At 36.0% G+C, this 20,093-nt stretch overlaps 1 protein-coding gene across 1 annotated transcript in view; it reads right to left on the bottom strand.

Moving 5' to 3' along the window:
• Window positions 1-422: 422 nt before the first annotated feature.
• tbc1d9 (TBC1 domain family, member 9 (with GRAM domain)) overlaps window positions 423-20,093 on the bottom strand; it is a 75,775-nt gene continuing 56,104 nt past the window's right edge. The window contains exons 14-21 of the mRNA XM_030140338.1: window positions 14,321-14,419; window positions 14,012-14,080; window positions 10,037-10,277; window positions 8,894-8,959; window positions 8,426-8,512; window positions 5,597-5,665; window positions 5,173-5,276; window positions 423-2,286 (exon numbers count right to left, since the gene is read on the bottom strand). Coding sequence (XP_029996198.1) covers window positions 1,474-2,286; window positions 5,173-5,276; window positions 5,597-5,665; window positions 8,426-8,512; window positions 8,894-8,959; window positions 10,037-10,277; window positions 14,012-14,080; window positions 14,321-14,419 — 1,548 coding nt within the window. The 3' untranslated portion in view covers window positions 423-1,473. The remainder of the gene's footprint in view (window positions 2,287-5,172; window positions 5,277-5,596; window positions 5,666-8,425; window positions 8,513-8,893; window positions 8,960-10,036; window positions 10,278-14,011; window positions 14,081-14,320; window positions 14,420-20,093) is intronic.

The raw sequence follows: 20,093 nt of genomic DNA on the forward strand, positions 1-20,093 counted from the left end.
TAGCTGTGATTTACTAAGTGTATCTCAGTGAAACGAAATGTCTCCTCTTAATCCTAGAGAAAAAGGTGATGTGGAAATGAGTGAAAACAGTCACTGAAGATCATTTATCTGCAGATTTGCTCCTCTCCTGATCATTTTTTTTTTTTTTTTAGAAAACAGGTCCCCAGAAAAGAAGAAGAAGAAAAAAAAAAGCACTGATGTGTTTTTAATGGTATCAGTAAAATTTCACCCAAGAATAAAAGTTTACCCGTTAACAGAGTGATTCAGCTTGTGTTTAACTTTATTCAGAGGGCGACATGTTCATTTATAAATGAACATCAGTTAAATTATAATTATAAACTAACATCAGTTAAAACTAGTGCAAATAAAAAATTCTGCATGCGAGTCGGATTAGATGAATAAAAAAGGCTGGAGGCATTGTGCACTGTGGAGTGTCAGATCAACAATACTATTGTTTTAATTAGATGAAGTGGTACACAATGCATAAGAATCCAGAGCATAAACAACTGGACATTTCAAATAAAAATACTTCACATAGAAACAACTTAAAAACAGAAATGTAAAAAAAATGTGCTGAGCAAAAAAAACCCAAAAAACAGTAAAAACAGGTTCTAAAACGCCAACTCTTCAGTTATGAGTGTCGACAACAAAAAGGCAAGCAAAGTCATTAGTGGACGGCGTTCTGTTGTAAACATAAGGTGCAGGCTCTCTTTACGACAACAGCATTTTTTTAGTGTAATCATCATTTCTAAGCACAAACATCTTCCTTCAAATTCCTATCAAAAGGTGTATTTTATAACAACGTGACAGTTTTTCTTTCATCACAATTTTCTTCCTTATTGAGATTAAAAATTAGAATTATCGGGAATACTATCAGTGGTGGGAGTTAGTGTGAAAAAGGCAAATATGGTCTGCTGAGATGCATTACAGAGAGCCCAAGTGATGGTTAGCAATTCATGAAATTTTCACAGCATCGGATGTTTTGTTTTTTTTTTTTTTTATGGCATCAGCTGCGAAACAAAAACATGTTGCGATTAGCAGCAAATGGAAATGTAAAGTAAAGAAGCAATAGTTTGATTGTATGTCAGGTGATCGTACGTAAACTATTAATATCCCAGTTTGGATTTGTACTTTTATCTGTGGACATTTACATCTACATAGTCTAAGAGTACTAGAGATTACAATATTAACACCTATGCATAATGTCTTATAAAGTACAGCTACTACATGTACACATCGATTTGTTCTGAGCAAACCTTATATTACTGTCGTGTTCCCCCCTAGTGATTATTAGAATAAAAGTCTTTCACATCTGGTAAAATACATCGTCAAGATTATTTTTGGTCACAACTGTTCAACTATCATACACGTACGTTTTACATTTACCTTCAGTCTCCTCTAAAACTCACTGACGTCTTTACACCAATGACTCATAACAGCGTTTCCCTTTGAAAACAGTCTTTGTGTTGAATCTCAGCCAGACAGTGAGATCTCATAGTCACTCATTGACAGGGTTCGACCAACTTTCCTCACATTCTTGGCGTTGGTTATACGAGCGGCCACCTCCACCGGCTTCTCGAAATAATGCACCAGGGCCTGTTCGGTGAGCACAGACGCCAGGAACTGCTCGAAAGTGATGGCCCAGTCCTTATCGATGCTCGTGCTGTGGGGCAGGCCTCTGTCGTGTGACCCGCCGCCGTGACGCCTGTTTCCTCTGTCGCCGTTGGAACCGCTGTCGCTTCGTACCAGCACCGTGTCGTCCGCGATATCCTCACACTGCAGCTTCTCATCCAGCTCGTGGGAGCCAGCGCTGAGCACCGAGTAAGATGACATCGACGTGTCATCTTTGGTTTCGTCGTCAGATATGAGCATGGCGGAGGACGTGCCCGTCTCTTTGGGCGAAGAATCCTCCAGTTTGATGTCTTGCATAGGTGGCAGCTGCTCGCACCCTTCGTCTCCTTTCCCCTCGTCAAAAGGGCTGGACTTGTTCTCCAGGCAGGTGGGGACAAACATCTGCACCTGGTCCTGGTCCTGCTGCTGAAACACTGCATCAGGACTCGCTTCCTGCATCGGTTTGGGGTTTGTAAGATCCCTCATGCACACGCTTGTTTCTGATTTAGTCTCTGGATTGTTGTCCTTTCTCGCAGCGGAGGAGAAGAGCTTCCCCACCTCCCCCATTTCCAGCAGCAGACTGGTGACCGTGGCTGTGGCGTGATACAGCTCCTGCTCTGCCACATCCTCGCTGAACATGCTGTAGAGCGTCTTGCAGAGTTCGATGAACTGGCTCTGGAGGACAGAAACACAATGAAGGTCAGTGGCGGTCTCCAGGGTTTGACGGTGCGCTGGAGACCTGATTAGAAAGGAGTGGAAAAACAACTGAATGTGCGGTTTACTCCTTTTTCATCACAAACACAGTTAAATTTCATCTTGATTCACTTCAGTCCAGTTGGAAACATATTACTGCTGCTGCTGTTTTCTATAAAAACACCTCTACCGGATGGATGTAGTGTACAGTGTTTATGGTATGGAGAGAATCACATTCAAACTCAGAGATAAAACTGATATTTTACAGAAAATTGGTCAAAGTGCCTCATTGACGTTGTAACTGTGAGGCCGGACTTTGTATAATTTCAATGGACCCTAAAACGTTACTGTAAAGGAAACAATTTATATGGGTATACGAGTATATTGATGTATGTTGACTAGATGCTGCGCTAATGTTAGACTCTCCCCGCTGCTGTCTGTTTGTTCTGTTATTGTAAGTATTTCTGTTAAGTGTTTCTCAAAAACAAAAATGAAAAGTAAATAAAAAAAAAAAAACACCTTTACCTTCACACTTATGCTATATACAGGGTGGGGAAGCAAAATTTACAATGAACATTTAGTTGTTTTTTCTCAGCAGGCACTACGTCAATTGTTTTGAAACCAAACATATATTGATGTCATAATCATACCTAACACTATTATCCATACCTTTTCAGAAACTTTTGCTCATATGAGTAATCAGGAAAGCAAACGTCAAAGAGTGTGTGATTTGCTGAATGCACTCGTCACACCAAAGGAGATTTCAAAAATAGTTGGAGTGTCCATAAAGACTGTTTATAATGGAAAGAAGAGAATGACTATGAGCAAAACTATTAAAGAGAAAGTCTGGAAGATACTATTAAAGAAGAATGGGAGAAGTTGTCACCCGAATATTTGAGGAACACTTGCGCAAGTTTCAGGAAGCGTGTGAAGGCAGTTATTGAGAAAGAAGGAGGACACATAGAATAAAAACATTTTCTATTATGTACATTTTCTTGTGACAAATAAATTCTCATGACTTTCAACAAACTAACTGGTCATACACTGTCTTTCAATCCCTGCCTCAAAATATTGTAAATTTTGCTTCCCCACCCTGTATATATATATATACACACACACACACACACACACACACACACACACACACACACAGTTGGACGTGCACTTCAGTTACACACCTTAATTTTTACCTATTAAGGTTTTATTTGTAAAGCCTTAAATTAGTCATATGTAATGTTTACGCTTTAAAATCTAAAGGTGACATAATAGTGTTAAAAAAAAAAAAAAGAGTTCTGACATAAATGTTGAAGACGTCTGTGTATTGCAGATATGAACTAAATCAGGCCAATATTATGCTGTGAATGTATACAACCACTAGGGGGAGTAGTGAGTTACTCTGCCAGTCATGTATGATGGTGAAAATGAACACAAAGGCTACAGGTGTAAAAAAAAAAAAAAAAAAATCTATCCATCTATATATAAAATAAAGTTGAAAAAAAACAAAAACAAAAAAAAAACCAAGTGTTTCTTCTAAGCAGGTGAGTTTGATTAAGAAGTTTATGAAGGTATACACTAACTGTTATGTTATTACATTTGTTGATCCGTGGTTCAGACTAAACTGTGACAGCTCTGACCTTGTTTGGACGATTCCAAACAGATCTTTAGTGCGTCCGTTGATAACAAAAAACGTACAAAAATCACAGGTGATTCGTGCTTTTACTGTGGGTGTTTTGTGCCTAAAACAGAGCTGAGCTAATAGAGTTACTGTAGGCTGTACATTATTGCCTGAATTTTCTTCTTAATGCTCTTTAACAGACATGGTCTAAACAATGACAATAACTTTCTACTTTATTCAGTGAGTGCATATTGTTTATTTGTTGGTGTTTCTTAAGCCCTGGGTGTGTTCTACAGATATAACATGGAACTCCTTTAAGTGCCAATATGCCACCACTTTATTAAACTGGTTGCAGCGTCATTATTGAACACATACTTTGCCACGTACATTAAAGCTTATCAGAAAAGTATCAAAACATCAATTTATAACTATGATTACAATTTTCTTTTTTTTGGACTGTAAATGTTTTCATTGTGCTCTGTTTGTTTGTTGTTTACTGTTTCTATCATTATTTCGTGTTTACTCTGTGCTATTTGTGCTCCCAGTGTCACTGAAAATTAGGACAGCCCCCATCCCTCCCCCCCTGCAAGAGCTGCACATGCAGATCAAACATGTCAAAACTATTCTTTTATGTTTCTTCTGTGGTGGAAAAATTTACTTTTTATATTTTATACTCTTTATATTTTATACTGTTAGTACATCTTCTTTTAATGCTGAGTCATTATTCATTATGTGTGATGTTTACCACTCTGTAACACCCCCAACCCAGGAACGGAGTTCTTGCCTTGAGTTAAAACCCAAACACCTAAATGTCTGAATGTGTAGATAGAGGATGGCGCCTGCACTCCAGATTGGATCCAAGCAAGGTTAGAGTGAAGAGGTCATCATGACCTCTTCACGGAGCAGAGAAGGAGTAGTAGGGAGTGGTACGATGTACGTAAGGAATGACATCATAGTTTGAGGGGGTTGGATTTGGTTCTATATAATCTTTAGTTTTCTCTTGTTTAATCAGACTTCACTTACAGAGTTTCTCTGTGATTGACTTCTCAATAAATGCATTTATTTATTTGAACTCTAACTTTCTCTCCTCCTCTTTGTGTGTGGGTTATCAGTTGAACATTTCCATAGCACTTCATTGCTGCAAAAATAACTGTATTTCTTAAGGCGTTAAGTAACTTAGAGGTGATTAATGGTGGAGGGTGTCCTGTTCTTCTCTGATGTACTGTAACTGGTATCACAGGATTCTACTGTACCTGATTGAGCTTTGGCAGGTCCTTTGTGTTCTCCAGTTTGGACCTGCTCTCCTGGTTCCACAGTCTCAGGTAATGACGATATTCAGGAGTGTTCAGTTTCTTCACTGTAATATTTACAATGAGTGTATTATCAGTACATCAGTCACAAACTCACATTATGGATTTATACAAAAGGTACAATAAGCGGCAGCCCAGTAAAAGTGTACTGGTAAATAAATTAAATCAACGTTGTGCACATTGAGTGTAGCTACTACTGATGAGGATGTCGTTTCAGACACGCTGCAGTTTTCAGAACATGAGAATCACACTGATATTTTGACCTGCCAAACTCTGACGACAGTTGAGTTACCTCACACATCATCTTTCTTCTTGTCGGTAAAATGGAGTGCAGTGCGTTGTACGAGGTTTCTATATTTAGCCTCACCTTTCTCAGTCTTAAATGTAACTCGGACAAAGCCATCATCCTTCTCACTTCTGCACTTGGAGTCATGGCCTGGAGACGAAGCAGGACAAATGTTAGACATTAATCCTTCAGTTCAGTTAAATGCTAATTTAGTACGACACTCATATGATCCATTTCCAGTCTCTGTACATTTACCGTAGCTCTAATTCCTCTGCCCTATTTCTTTGCTCTATTTCTCTACATCTGGAACAGCTAACTATTTAAGTAACGCTCACATAAACCGTATTATTAACACTTAAATAATGTGTGACTTGTGATTTTAATGCACCGTGTATCTAAATTCCTGTTGCTCTCCATGAACTAATTTTAAAGCCATGGTGGTTTCATGTGATTACTTGTTTTTTTTTACCCTTAATGAAGTGACAGATACCGTTAAATGTCGCTCTTAATTGTGAAATAAACCCTGATAGTGCGAGATAAGGCCTGAACTTGACTACTAACTAAAGAAATCAATAAGAAATCAATTTAACAAAACTTATTACTCATCTTACAGAGTCTGATCAAATATATGGATCTGAAATGAATATGTCAATGAATCCAGCAGATTTAATGACACATAAGTTAATGTGTGAAGTAACAGTGAATTCCAATTCTCTAACTTATGATCAATGGATCACATGCTGCCACAGTGAGTTAGTCATGATGAACAATAATTCATCATGCATCCTGTATTAATTCATCATGAGTCACACATTGACTGAGCACTAATGTGTGCAATATTTACCACTATTTAGTTCAGTGTTTAGAACAGTATCATCCTTATCATCTAAAATATAATGTAAAAAGCTAAAATAAAGCTAAATCTAATCCTAACAGCAGTTTTCAGCTCAAACAAAGTCTTCAAACATTAGATATTTGCAGGCTTGTGCCTTACACATGTTTAACCTAAATACAGTCGTGAAAAAAATTATTAGACCATCAAAAGTCATCAAAACCAATGGTTATGCAATCAAGTACTAACTCCTGTGTGTATCATGTGACTAAAACAGACAGAAAAGAAAACTTGGAATACCTAAAAGCACTGTTTTGGTCAGTACAATGCCATAGATATTGATGTAAGAACTGAAGTGATTTTGGTTATTATCAAGAAAACATGGAAAATGGCTAGATATCAGCTCTGAAATTAAACTCTAATGAGCTATTTTTGTTGTTATCATTAGATTTGTCCAAACAAATGTACCTTTAGTTGTACCAGGCAATAAAATGAACAAGAAACTGAAGAAAACAAGGGTGGTTTAATAATGTTTTCCACAACTGTATCTAAAGACTTGTTATTGTTGCTTTGATAGGTCAGTCTGAATAATGCAGTCTGTAGTTTCAAGGTTCATTAATACACATAGTTTCCATGCAAACATATGACATGTCCATGACCATCAAAATGACAGCATGAGTCATTACTGTACAAAACAAACACTGCAGTGTTTTATTTGTCAAAGAAGAAAACAATGATACTTTTTCTGCTGACATTTAAAGGGGACCAGTATTAGTCATGCTTTGTGCTTTGTGTATTACTTATAAGTAAGAGATGTGCAAAGTCAGTGAAAAAAAAAGCCATAAATGCACCACACTGGACATTTTTTATGTGAATTACATGCGGGGGTAGAACCTATAGGAAGCAGTCTGGGTGATGGAGTGCAAGTAAACAAATAGCAGTCAGTGAGTGAGACTGAGTGGAAAGCATGTGTTTGTGTTTGTTGTTTGTGCAGCTTTGTACTCCGCCATTGTCCTAGACATGTGACACCACACTGGTAACATGTCTATGACCACGCCTGACTGACGGACCAGTGACTTGGTACTCATGCATACTTGACAACAGGCTACGGCGTAAGTTACCTGATGGATCCGCTAGTATTATATGTGATCTTTTGAAATACCTAACAATGAAAATTCATTACAGGTACCCTTTAAGTTTCACTTGAAGGTACGGGAGACTTTTGTCACCAATTTTTCATCAAATCTGTAAAACCCCAGTCATATCCTCAGTATCACAAATCTCTAAGTCTTTCTGTGATTACTCACCTGAATCTCTTCCCTGATGGTGAACAATTTCAAGGTGTACTCCACCATAAACAAACCATTTGTTTACAGAGCTGGAAGGTAACTCGGGCATCTTCAGAATTTTGTCGCGACATGCATTGTGGGAAGCGGAGGTTCGCGCAGCCTATGAGCGCAGCTGCTTGGCAGTGGCAGCCATAGACAGCGGCAGCTGCAACAAACACAATGAGGAAATGACTGGAGCTCCGTTTCCCTCCATCCGTTTCCGTGTTTCAGCCGTTTCCACTTCATGTTTATTTCATCCATATAATATCAAATGGTTGCACTGCCATTGCTGCTGCCAAGCAGCTGTGTGCATAGGCTGTGCAAACCTCCACTTCCCACAATGCACATCGCAACAAAATTCCGAAGATGCCTGAGTTACCTTCCGGCTCTGTTTGTAAACAAATGGTTTGTTTATGGTGGATGGCACTTTGAAATTGTTCACTGTGAGGGAAGAGATTCAGGTGAGTAATCACAGAAAGACTTATGGATTCATGATACTGAGGATATGATGAGGTTTTACAGATTTGATGAAAAATTGGTGACGACAGTCTCCTGCACCTTTAATGGAAAGTAAAATACTCTTTCTAACAAACTGATGTAAAATCATAAACTATGTATGTGCTTTTCTCACACAAGGGACAAACTTGTTTAAAGAAGTTCATCAGGACTTCTTCTGTTTTGCATGAAATAAAAGGTTTTATTTAACACTATCACATTAATTAAAGATACGTTCTGATCCGTAGTTCTTACCAATGGATGTTTCTGGTGTGATGTCTTCAAAGAAGTACTGGGTGGCCTCAAAGGCAGAGTCGGGTTCTTCCTGTTCATGAGTGATCTCTGAGAGGAGAAAATGCAAGCTTTTACTGCATGTACTACTGCAAGTGTTCTCACCATTTTACTTGTCATTTTATCCAATCTTCTGCAGGATCATCATATTATTAAATGTTAATAAAAGCTGAGAGTTCATTAAACTGAGAACTCATTTTAAACCTAAGTGAATACTTAAAATGTTCCTGTTATGCTGTATTAAAAAAAAAAAAAAAACGTGCTGACAAATGAAATCCAAAGAAAGCCAACTGCCTCGTGAAGCGACACAAAGCGCTGACTCTTCAGTCGGGCAGCTCTTTTATGTAAAGCTAATAATCCCACTCCACAGGAATTAATTGTATTCTAAAGTCTAATTATTTTTACTGGAGCGTTGAGTCCACACTCACTCACCTGGTAAAACGTGCATTTTGTAGAGGAGTTTGAGCTTCTCAGTGAGATCCCCATGACAAAGAACACCTACAAGACAAAACAATAAATGGGATTCATCACCCTGCGCGCAACATCAATTATAACTTAAGATGCGAGTCCAGGATTCCAAGGCACAAAACAACATTTGCAAATTCAGTGTTTTCATGTGTGGCCATGCGACAGTGGAACACATTACCAACGGAGCTGCTAACAATTACAAACTATCACACATTTTTCCACAAGGTGAAAAAACAGCTACTCTCTAACCAAACCTGTAGTTATAATGTAACATGATATAAAGATGCTTTGAGTGTGTGTGTGACAGACTGCAGTGGGAGGAATCAGAGTGAATGGTTGGATGTGAATGATTTTTTTTTATATAGAAGGAGTTATAGAAATGCATCTTACACTGTTCTTTGCTTATTTTAGTTTTTATTTATACCTGCTTTTTTAACCCATAAAGACCCAGAGTTACTTTTGTGTGAAATCCAAAATATTTTGTTCTCTATATTTAACTTTTCTCAATTGATTTATCCAAATTTATTATGACATAATCCTCTGTATTTTTAGTTTTTCAGTGAACATTAGGTATTTTCCTGTATTTAATTTACTGATTATGTAAATGTTCATAAAAGCTCAGATTAAAGTTGAAGGTTATATCAAAAACAGAGAAAACTGAAGAAAAAGTGACTTTTTCGGCAAAATACATCATTAACTGAACATATAACAACTGCCTATGGCCGCTTTTATTTATCAAACTCCATGGGTTTCACTGGTGAATCAATGTTGTAGAAGATGACAGTGTTTCTACGGTAACTACGGAGCCTCTGAATGTCCAAATGGGTCATATCTGATGACCATGAAAAGATGACAAACTGTATTTTACCTGAAATACTTCAACATACTGATAGGTTTAGTGGTTCAGAAGTTATTAAACATTTTAGATCAGTAGATGGTCTTGGTCGTCAGTGGCTGTTTGGGTCTTTAAATCAGCACTAGTGCAACAACCTGGAACACTACATCTGTCCTGTTTAAGGTTAATGTATATTGTGCATCATCCCTATCTAGATAAATAAATAAAATACAAAAATGACTTAAAACTCCATGAAACTCTTTTTCACTCACCCAGTCCGCTGATGAACTCTCGGAAGTTGATGAGGGCGTCTCCGTTTTGGTCCAGAAGCCTGAAGAAGCGCAGCGCCAGTGGGTCCGAGTGGGCCCCGTTGGCCCAGGGGAACAGCAGGTTGAAGAGGCCCTTGAACTGCTCCACATCGATGCGGTACTGCTCCAGGTAGGGCAGGCTGGGGTCGTGGCGCTCCGTGGGGTTACTGCTGCCGCCCCAGTAACAGCTGGTTAGGTGCTCAGCCTGAGGACCACAGAGGAATAAAAAGAACATAGCATTCATTTGCAGCACATAATAAGGATAAATAAAGACAAGGACAAAGACTGTTTTTTTGTTTGTTTGTTTGTTTTTTCCTCTTTTTTACTCCAGTATCACTTACACTGGTGTATGAATGCGTATGAATGTTCGGTGGTGGTCGGAGGGGCTGTTTGGCGCGAATTGGCAGCTGTGGCTACATATGCAGTTTACCACCATCAGAGTGTGAATGTGTGAGTGAATGAATAATGGATCCATAATGTAAAGCGCTTTAGGTGACTTGAAAAGCACTAATAAAATGTAATCCATTATTATTATTATTATTATTATTATTATTATTATTATTATTATTACCTCTGCCAGGAGGTATTGTGATCGCTTTGCTTTGTGTGTGTGTGTTTGTTTGTTTGTTAGCAAGATAACTCAAAAAGTTACGGACGGATTTTCATGAAATTTTCAGGAAATGTTGATACTGGCACAAGGAAGAAATGATTAAATTTTGGTGGTGGGCCACCCCTGATCACCACCAAAATTTAATCATTTCTTCCTTGTGCCAGTATCAACATTTCCTGAAAATTTCATGAAAATCCGTCCGTAACTTTTTGAGTTATCTTGCTAACAAACAAACAAACACGCACGCACGGGAGGCAGATCTGTCTTGGCGGAGGTCTGTGCTCTCAGAGTGCTTTTCTGGTTATTATTATTATTATTATTATTATTATTATTATTATTATTATTATTTTCCATAGTTCACATGTTTATTCACATACCAATTCACCATTCTCATCCATTTATCTGACAATTACATCTGAATCACACAGACAATACAGAAAAGGATGATTGGTTGTTTGGTCCTCCCTCAGCAGTACAAAAGATGTAATTTATACAATACAAAATGAAAAACTAAACTCCCAAGAACAGGAATGCTGAGGTGCAAATCTGTGATATTAAAAAGTTTAAAGAAAAAAAAAAAACAGACACAAAAGGGTTAAAAAGGAAAAAGGGATGAAATGGACATAAGACATGGCCTTAGAAAAACAATGGTTGAACTGGTGTGGCATATCTAATCCATCTTTCCCATCTTTTCAAAAACAGACCTTGCTGTAGTCTTATTGCAAAAGTAATTCTTTCATCTTAAAAAGTCATAAATTATGTCAGTCCACTTTACTGTAGGTTTTTCTACTTTTGGCCACTTTCTTGTTATCTGTGTTAAAATCTGAAATAAATATTTGTCATTAGAGGAGACATTTTCTGATGGTAGAACTCCTAAATATAACGATACAAACTCAAAAGGAATGTTTCTCTGGAATACTTTTTGTAAAATTGTATAGACCTCCTACCAGAAAGGGAACAATACTAAATAAAACCAGAATATGTGAAAATGATTTGCCTCGATGCATTGGCACTGTTTCCAGCATGTAACTGAACTGGTATAGTGTGTTTTTTGAGCTGGAATGATGAAAAATCTAATAAGGTTTTTCCAGCAAAACTCTGTCCATATTGTTGAATTTGAAGTTTCCCATTCTATCTCTCTTAAGTGTTCCAAATCTTCTTCGTTTAGATTTCCTTCCCTCTCCCATTTCAGTTTTCCGTGCAGTGACATGCCTTTCATTCGTTGTAAACCCCTATAGAGTCTTGAGATGTGTTTTTTTGTCCCGAGTCTGAAGCATATGTGTCCATAAGTACTTTTAATAACATGTTATCTCACTCCTCTTGTTTGATCTCTTTCCCAAAGACTGCTTTTTTTTAAATAAATAAATGTGGCTTGACTAATGAATTATGTTTACAAAGTAGAAACATTACAACACGGCCTTTGGAAAACAATTTCACTCTTGAATAAGTTGAGTCATTATCAACGCTGTCCCAATACAAAGTGGCACAGTGTTGGAAAAAATTAATCTTGACTGTGTGTTTATGCAGGCCTGCAGCACATGAGGAGCTTAAACTAAATGATAACAGATGAAGAGACACGTAAAACAAAGGGCTTTTATGGATTTTATTGGACATGCCTCCTTGTGATTTCCTCTATTTTATTTATTTATTTATTTTTTAATTTTTTATTTATAAAGAGCACTTACAAATGACAATGCCACAATCTGTTACATTCTTCCTCATACACTTATTTATCTATTTATTTATTTATTTATTTATTTATTTATTTATTTATTTATACCATAACATTTACATATGAACAGTCACAGATCATCAGAGTATTTCTCCATGTAGCTCTTTCAGATGTTTTTAGACCTTTAGGTAAACATTGGTGAGAACTATTTTCCACAAGAACATTGGAAGCTTTCACATTGGAAGGTTTTTCAAAGACAAAATTCCTGTGTAGCAGTATAATGAAATAAAAAAGGGTTCAGGTTAAAGGTCATAGGCAAAAGAGAGAGAGAGAGAAAAAAAAGTCTAGATCAATAAGACACTGTTTCCTGACCCTTTTCCAATAATTTAAGAGAAGTCTGGTCTTATAGGTTTGACATACTCAGTCCATTTACTCCAGATTTTGTAAAATTTCTCTTTCTGGACTCTAAGGGAATATGACAACCGTTCCATCATGTAAATTTCATGAATAATATCGATCCATTCATCTATAGTCTATGTTTTATTTTTAACTTAATGGCTGGACTTTTGTATCTAGAGCAGTAGTTCTTAACCGGGGTTCGATCGAACCCTAGGGGTTCGGTGAGTCAGTCTCAGGGGTTCGGCGGAGGTCAAGACACACACTCGACTCATTAGTCGGGTGTGTGTGTTGGGCTAGGTCCGTGTATGTAAACAAACGGCTTCGGAGACTCTTTCTCTGATTGACATCCAATATACGCAGTGTATTGTTGTTGCTTATAGCACTACAACACATCCGGAAGTGTTTATAATCTCTTCCACTCGTCTGACGATGAATTATTTGAGTATTTTCCACATCGTTGTTATGATTTTTGCTACTTCCTGTTAACCACGGAGGCAGCCATGTGTAGCGTTTGTTTACATTTTTCGGTCACCGCACTGGTCAGTTACAATAATGTGACAACCGACGCACCGCCGCGGATGGAGAAATCGTATTACGCTAAAGCCGAGCTAGTGCCGTAATAAAACAACGATCACAAAAATACTGAAGGAGTATAACGAGAACTTTTTTTTTTGATACACTTCATGCAATTATCTTTTTTTTATGTCAAAATTGCGTGGTTCGGAAAGTTCGGAGCAAGATGAAACGAAAACCGGGTTGACATGACGGCCTACACATACATATACACAACAACAGAAGTCAGACTGATTTGCAGTAAATATTCATTATTATTGGAGCCTGATGGAAATTAGGTGATGGGTGTGTGTTAAAATGTTAAAAATGATAAATAGCATAAATACAATAAGTTCATTATTGGAATACATAAGGTTAAAAACTAAAACCATTTCAGTGTGGTAGTATTAAAAAAGATCACGTCTTTGTGAAAAGGTATGTAATTTGTTGTGAGTTCATGCACTGTATTGGTTTTGTTCTTTGAACACAGTGATGTTAATGCATGGTTCATTTCGTGCACCAGTAAAACATATGCCTGTGTCATGAATTTGAAAAAAAATCATATTGTATTTTTTAATAAAGAAGGGTTCGGTGAATGCACATATGAAACTGGTGGGGTTCAGTACCTCCAACAAGGTTAAGAACCACTGATCTAGAGGCTGTAAATGTGAAGCCTCAAAGCAAGAATTTTCAGTCTATAACTCACCTTGAAGAGAACGTAAAGCTCCTCCAGCTCATCGATAGTGAAGGCAGTCTCTGTTACAATAGTTCTGACCTGAAACATGATAAAATTACATTAAGTATAAATACAAGTTAAACAATTACATTGACTGTGAAAGGAAAGCAAAAAATGACTAGAAAGTGGTGCCATATCGATGCTATAATATTCAACATAACTGACTGAGAAATGCTCTGATATCTGCACAAAAGGCTGAGTAAGTGCATTACAGTTCAAAGCTGAGTCAGAGGACAGTATTTAAAAAGATTTAACATATACGGGTTAATGTGTCCTTACCACGTTGCGTTTAGTTGTATCTTCAATTGTCTGTATGACCCGCAGCCGCTGTTTAAAGCGCATCTGTTCAATCACATCTGCACGGATCGAGCCAAATTTCTGAAAAATAAGATAAAAAAAAAAAAACATGGACATGTCATTATAAGTCAGCCATAGTAAAAGTGGGCGTGGTCAAGGGCGTCACAGATGGACTGGACAGCCCGCTACTTTTTGATTCATAACTTTTGAACCAGATAAATTTAAGATAAATATTACACATAATCGGAAAGGTTCAAATGTTATCTTAAACATACTCAAAAGGCAAAATTTAGTTTCAAATGTTCTTGAATGAAAAGTATCAAAAACTACTGCGTCACAAATGGGCAAAAAATTAATGCCTATTTTTTGCATGACTTACAAAGTTCTCAAAAGTGAAGTTCCTATGACATTTTCATCCTAAAATTTAATCAGTATATACCTTAAACTCTTTTCAACCTAATTATTGGTTAGAGGCTAAATATATTTTATCATACCTAAATAGCAAGAGTTTTGAAAAATGGCAGTGTCACGTACGGACAACAAAAGTAAATATCAAACATTTTTTATTTCAATTATCAAGATCAAATAATTTTTTCTTTATAATATTTATGACATACAAATAATATCAACATTATATTCAAATGTATTTTGCATAGATATATGTATTTATTAATTTTAAACACTGACTTAAATAATATAACAGTCAAATATCAATGTATTTGGAATAAAATCAGTTTATTTATGAGTTTATAAAATGAACCCAGAATAACAGCAGAAAACGTTGTCACTTTCCAAACATTTCACACTCATAAAACTCCTCAAATTTATTTATTTTTTTACAAATTTTTTCTCATTTCAAAATACATTTCCCTGAAAATATAAGTAATTACCTACCCCAAAATATAAGTTTGGTGTAGATTATTGTAATTGAATTTTTTTGACCTAGGCCCATATTCCTAAAGATTCTAAGTGCAAAGAGTTGCTCCTAGTGGCCAAATTCTAAGAAAATTCTTAGAATCATGGTGTTTTCTTAGAATTTCCCCTAAAAATGAAGAGTAGATCCTATCATATTGTGAGGCAATTTGTTTTTCACACATTTTGTAGGATAATTTTAAAGTATAGCTTACTATTCATTTGACAGATAATTTTTTTTATGTGAAATATTATTTACAATTACACAGTCTTCATAAGATTAGATTCTATGATTAAGTTTATCAATTTGAGGGTCCATCCCTTGCCCATTATCACCAAAAGTATATTTCTTTCTAGCTTTTAAGATCAACCAATCACAGCTTTTGAAATGATGACTCATACCTAGCAAAATAAAAAGCTATTCCTAAAGAATCCTAGCCCTGAAGAGACCTCCTAAGGCACAGGTGTCAAACATGCGGCCCGGGGGCCAAATCCGGCCCGCCAAAGGGTCCAGTCTGGCCCCTGGGATGAATTTGTGAAATGCAAAAATTACACTTAAGACATTAATCCTTTTAGTTCAGGTTCCACATACAGACCAATTTAATCTAAAGTGGGTCAGATCAGTAAAATACTATCATAATAACCTATAAATGATCACAACTCCAAATTTTTGTCCTTGTAAATGTAAAAATTTTCCTGTCATTTTACTGTATTTACACTAAAACAAACTAACATTTCACAACAACATGAATAACCTAAACCAATATGAACATTTTAAAATGTTTGAAGTGTAATTTTAACAATATTGTGCCTGTTATTAAATCTTTTGCATATTTGTTGATCTACTGTGATCTGTAAGTTGTAATTTACACATTTAAATGACAAACTGGGACATAATATTGTTAATATTGCACTTAGTTTTTTTAAGAAATTTCAGTTTGTTCGTGTTATTCACATTGTTTTAAAGGATAGTTGGTAGATGTAAACATTTTCATCTCATAATTTTACTTTTTTCGCTCTAAAACATAGAGGAAAGTTTGGAGATGACATTATTTCTATATTATTATGTTATTATTTCACTGGTCTGGCCCACTTCAGATCAAATTTGGCTTAATGTGGCCCCTAAACTAAAATGAGTTTGACACCCCTGTCCTAAGGTGAGATCTGTTCAGAGCAGGGAAAAGGACTTTTAAGGGGCTTAGCAGTTCCCTAAGCAGAGGACAAAATGGCCGACAGAAGCAGCAGGAGGGATATTCTGCAAACACCGGATGAGAGTGAATTAACCCTTTCATGCATGAATTATAAGAACCTCAGTCAATATTTTTTTCTTGAGTGATTTTATTCCACTTCATGCATGAAAAAAAAACATGCAACTGATTTTTATTTTTTTTTTTTTAAATAAACATTTTTTTTCATGGAGTTACAAAAATGTCCACTCAGTTGGACATCATGTGTTTAATTTTTTTAAGGAAAGGAACATGTATTTAAAACCCATCATCAGAAAGTATGATAAGATAAGATAAGATAAGATAAGATAAGATAAGATAAGATAAGATAAGATAAGATAAGATAAGATAAGATAAGATATACTTTATTGATCCACCAAGGGGGAAATTGAAGCTTGTACAGCAGTGCAAGACAGTATGGGTCAATACAATAGGAAAATAAAGAGAGAAAAATATAAATAATATAAACAAGTGTGTTAAAGTGGCTAAAGTGACAAAAAATGGCAATAATAACAATAATAAAGTTATATACTGTGTGAAAACGATGATATAAAAACATTTTTAATGCCGCCAATCTGATGTTTTCTCACATTTTAACATACTCTAATACTAGTTATTACTCACTTCATGGAAATAACATGCAAAAAAACAAAAGATTGATTTTTAATTGATTCACACTCAAGCATGTTAGTGTAGATCAGGTTTATCCAGAACAGCACAGTTACAGTAATGGTCTGAACGTCAGTGTATTATGGGATGGTGCATAAGTGTCCACTGTGTTGGCTGATATGAACCTAAAACAACAAAACCCATGAATATACAAGAGAACAGCTGGAGAAGAACTGTCCACTGGAGTGACCACTGTGCATGAAAGGGTTAATTAAACGCTACAGATTGGATCGTGCAGGAATCATGTTTGTGGTTGATCTCATTACAGATGCGCTTACTTCTCCAACCCAACGCCACAATGCAATACCAACCCAAATGAAAGTCATCACAACACTGAGGTATTTGGCAACAGGGAAAATGCAACAATGCAGCAGTGATGACCTGGGTCTGTCATAACCCTCCATCAGCAGGGTCATCACCCAAACACTGGCAGCATTGTCACAACCACATATTGTGAGACAATTTGTTTCATTTCCACTGGATGTCCGCACTTTACAAACTCACAAAAGGGCATTCATGGACATCGCAGGATTCCCCGGTGTTGTGGGTGTAATCGATGGCCCCAGTACCAAAACTGAGTTGAAATGTTGAAAGTTGAAAGTGCAAAAATTACCAGCATGCCAATTAATATGAGCAAATAAATATAACTATGTGAATACTGTGCAAGTGGGCCTGAGTTTTTTCACACATTTTGTAGGATAATTTTAACCCTTTCATGCATGGTGGTCCCTACAGTGGACAGTTACTCTACAGCTTTACTCTTGTATATTCATGGGTTTAGTTGTTTTAGTTCCATATCAACCAACACAGTGGACACTTATGCATCATCTCATAAACTGCAATTCATACCATTATTGTAACTTTGCTGTTCTTGATTGGTTCTTGAGTGGAAATCAATTGTTAATATTTATTTTTTGCATATTATCTCCATGAAGTGAGTAATAACTAATATTAGAATATGGTAAAAATGTGAGAAAACATCAGATTAGCTGCATTAAACATGGTTTCATTTCACTGTTTTCATATCACTTTATGATATTGGGTTTTAAATACATGTTTCTTTGCTTCAAGAATAAAATTCATGCTGTAGCTGAGTGGACCTTTTTGTAACTCCATGAAAAACAGGTTGATTTAAAAAAAAAAAAATGCAATCACATTGTTTTTTTTTTTTCATGCCTAAAGAGGAATAAAAACACTCAGGAAAAAAAAAATCTTGATTAAGGTTCTCATAATTCATGCATGAAAGGGTTAAAGTATAGCTTACTATTCATTGAACAGATATTTTCTTTTATGTGAAATATTATTTACAATTACACAGTCTTCATAAGATTAGATTCTATTATTAAGTTTATCGATTTGAGGGTCCATCCCTTGCTCATTATCACCAAAAGTATATTCTTTTCTAGCTTTTAGGATCAACCAATCACAGCTTTTGAAATGATGACTCATACCTAGCAACGAGGTCAACCACACCTCCTCACTAAGATAGGAATTTCTGTCCGTTCCTTGCTCAGAGTTCTCTGAGAGTGTTCTGGAATCACTCCTAAGCTAAGACTTCTTGCTAGGTTACGTGAGGAGCTCTGTGAGAGGATTCTCAGAATCTTTAGTAATACGGGCCCAGATGTTTACCTTCCCTTGACTTCGCTCAAGTGGAAAAATACCAAAGATCACAAACCGGCTGTAGGGATTCGCCAGTAGATCGACAAATTTTACACTGTGATCACTATGTCAACTTAAATGGAAATTCTTAGTGAGTGAAAAGAACCAAACGAATAAAAACAAAGAAGACTTTCACATCCTTCTGTTTTACCCTCACATTTCGTCCCCTCTGGAAATTACCCATCTGAGAATGAGTCATTCAGCGTCTCCCACATCAGTAAAACCACCCGATCAAAAAAGGTATGAATGTTGAGTAATGCAGTTATGTCAGAAGCAGTGTAATATCAGTTGTTTACAATTTTCTAAAGTAAACTACATTTCCACTACACATAGCTACATAAAAACTGAAGTAATAACACATCTATCCAGAGGGGGAGACAAACTGCTTCTAAAACACCAATTTCTCTGGTTTTCAACACTGGGTAATTAAATCTCTAAATGCTTCAGTGATCATTTTAATATAAAACCATTGTTGTGACTGATACCAATTTAAGCATAGTAACAATAACTAAATACAATCTATGATTAAAATCTGTTGACACATTCCTCTAATAATAATCTAACTAATAAAAAAAAAAAAAAAAAAGGAGATTGTTGGATGATAACTGGATCTTCACAGTGTGATGTTAACTATTAAACACAACAATCACAGTAACAAGTTGACTGATGTTTCCTCCAACAATACAGAGTTTGACATTTTTAGAGAAACACTACAATAATATATTTCACTTCAATTTTACATCTAAATATACTGTACATTATTTAACTAAAGTATGACTAAAACTAAACCCATTTTCCTGTGCAAATTAATAAAGCTTTGTACAATGTTTACATTAGTAAAAGTACTGGATTGTATTTCACAGCTGTCATTGTTCACTTCTTCAATTTTAGTAAAGATTACATTTTATTAAAGTTACGATTAAGACAGCAAACAACAGTTGTTATCTCATCTGATTCTATGTATCTGAAGCTGAGGATGTCAAAAAACAAACTAAAAAAATGACACAACAGCAAAAGGAATGACAATAATGACAAATGTCAGAATATAGTTTTATATTGTGCTAAATATTGTTGCATTGGTGTGGTTAGTTTTGTATATTATCAATACTGATGTTTATAAACTATATGGACAAAAATATTGGGACACATCATGTCTACAGTTTGTAAGATGTCCTGTTCATGCTGATTTGAGTGAAACACATCAATATTTCCATAATATTTAATGGGAGATTTTTCTTCCTAAGTGAGATGTGAAGAAAGTAGATGGTTAGTTGTGGTAGAAAATTATT

Source organism: Sphaeramia orbicularis, chromosome 1, assembly GCF_902148855.1.
Source record: "Sphaeramia orbicularis chromosome 1, fSphaOr1.1, whole genome shotgun sequence".
Classification (NCBI taxonomy): Eukaryota; Metazoa; Chordata; class Actinopteri; order Kurtiformes; family Apogonidae; genus Sphaeramia; species Sphaeramia orbicularis.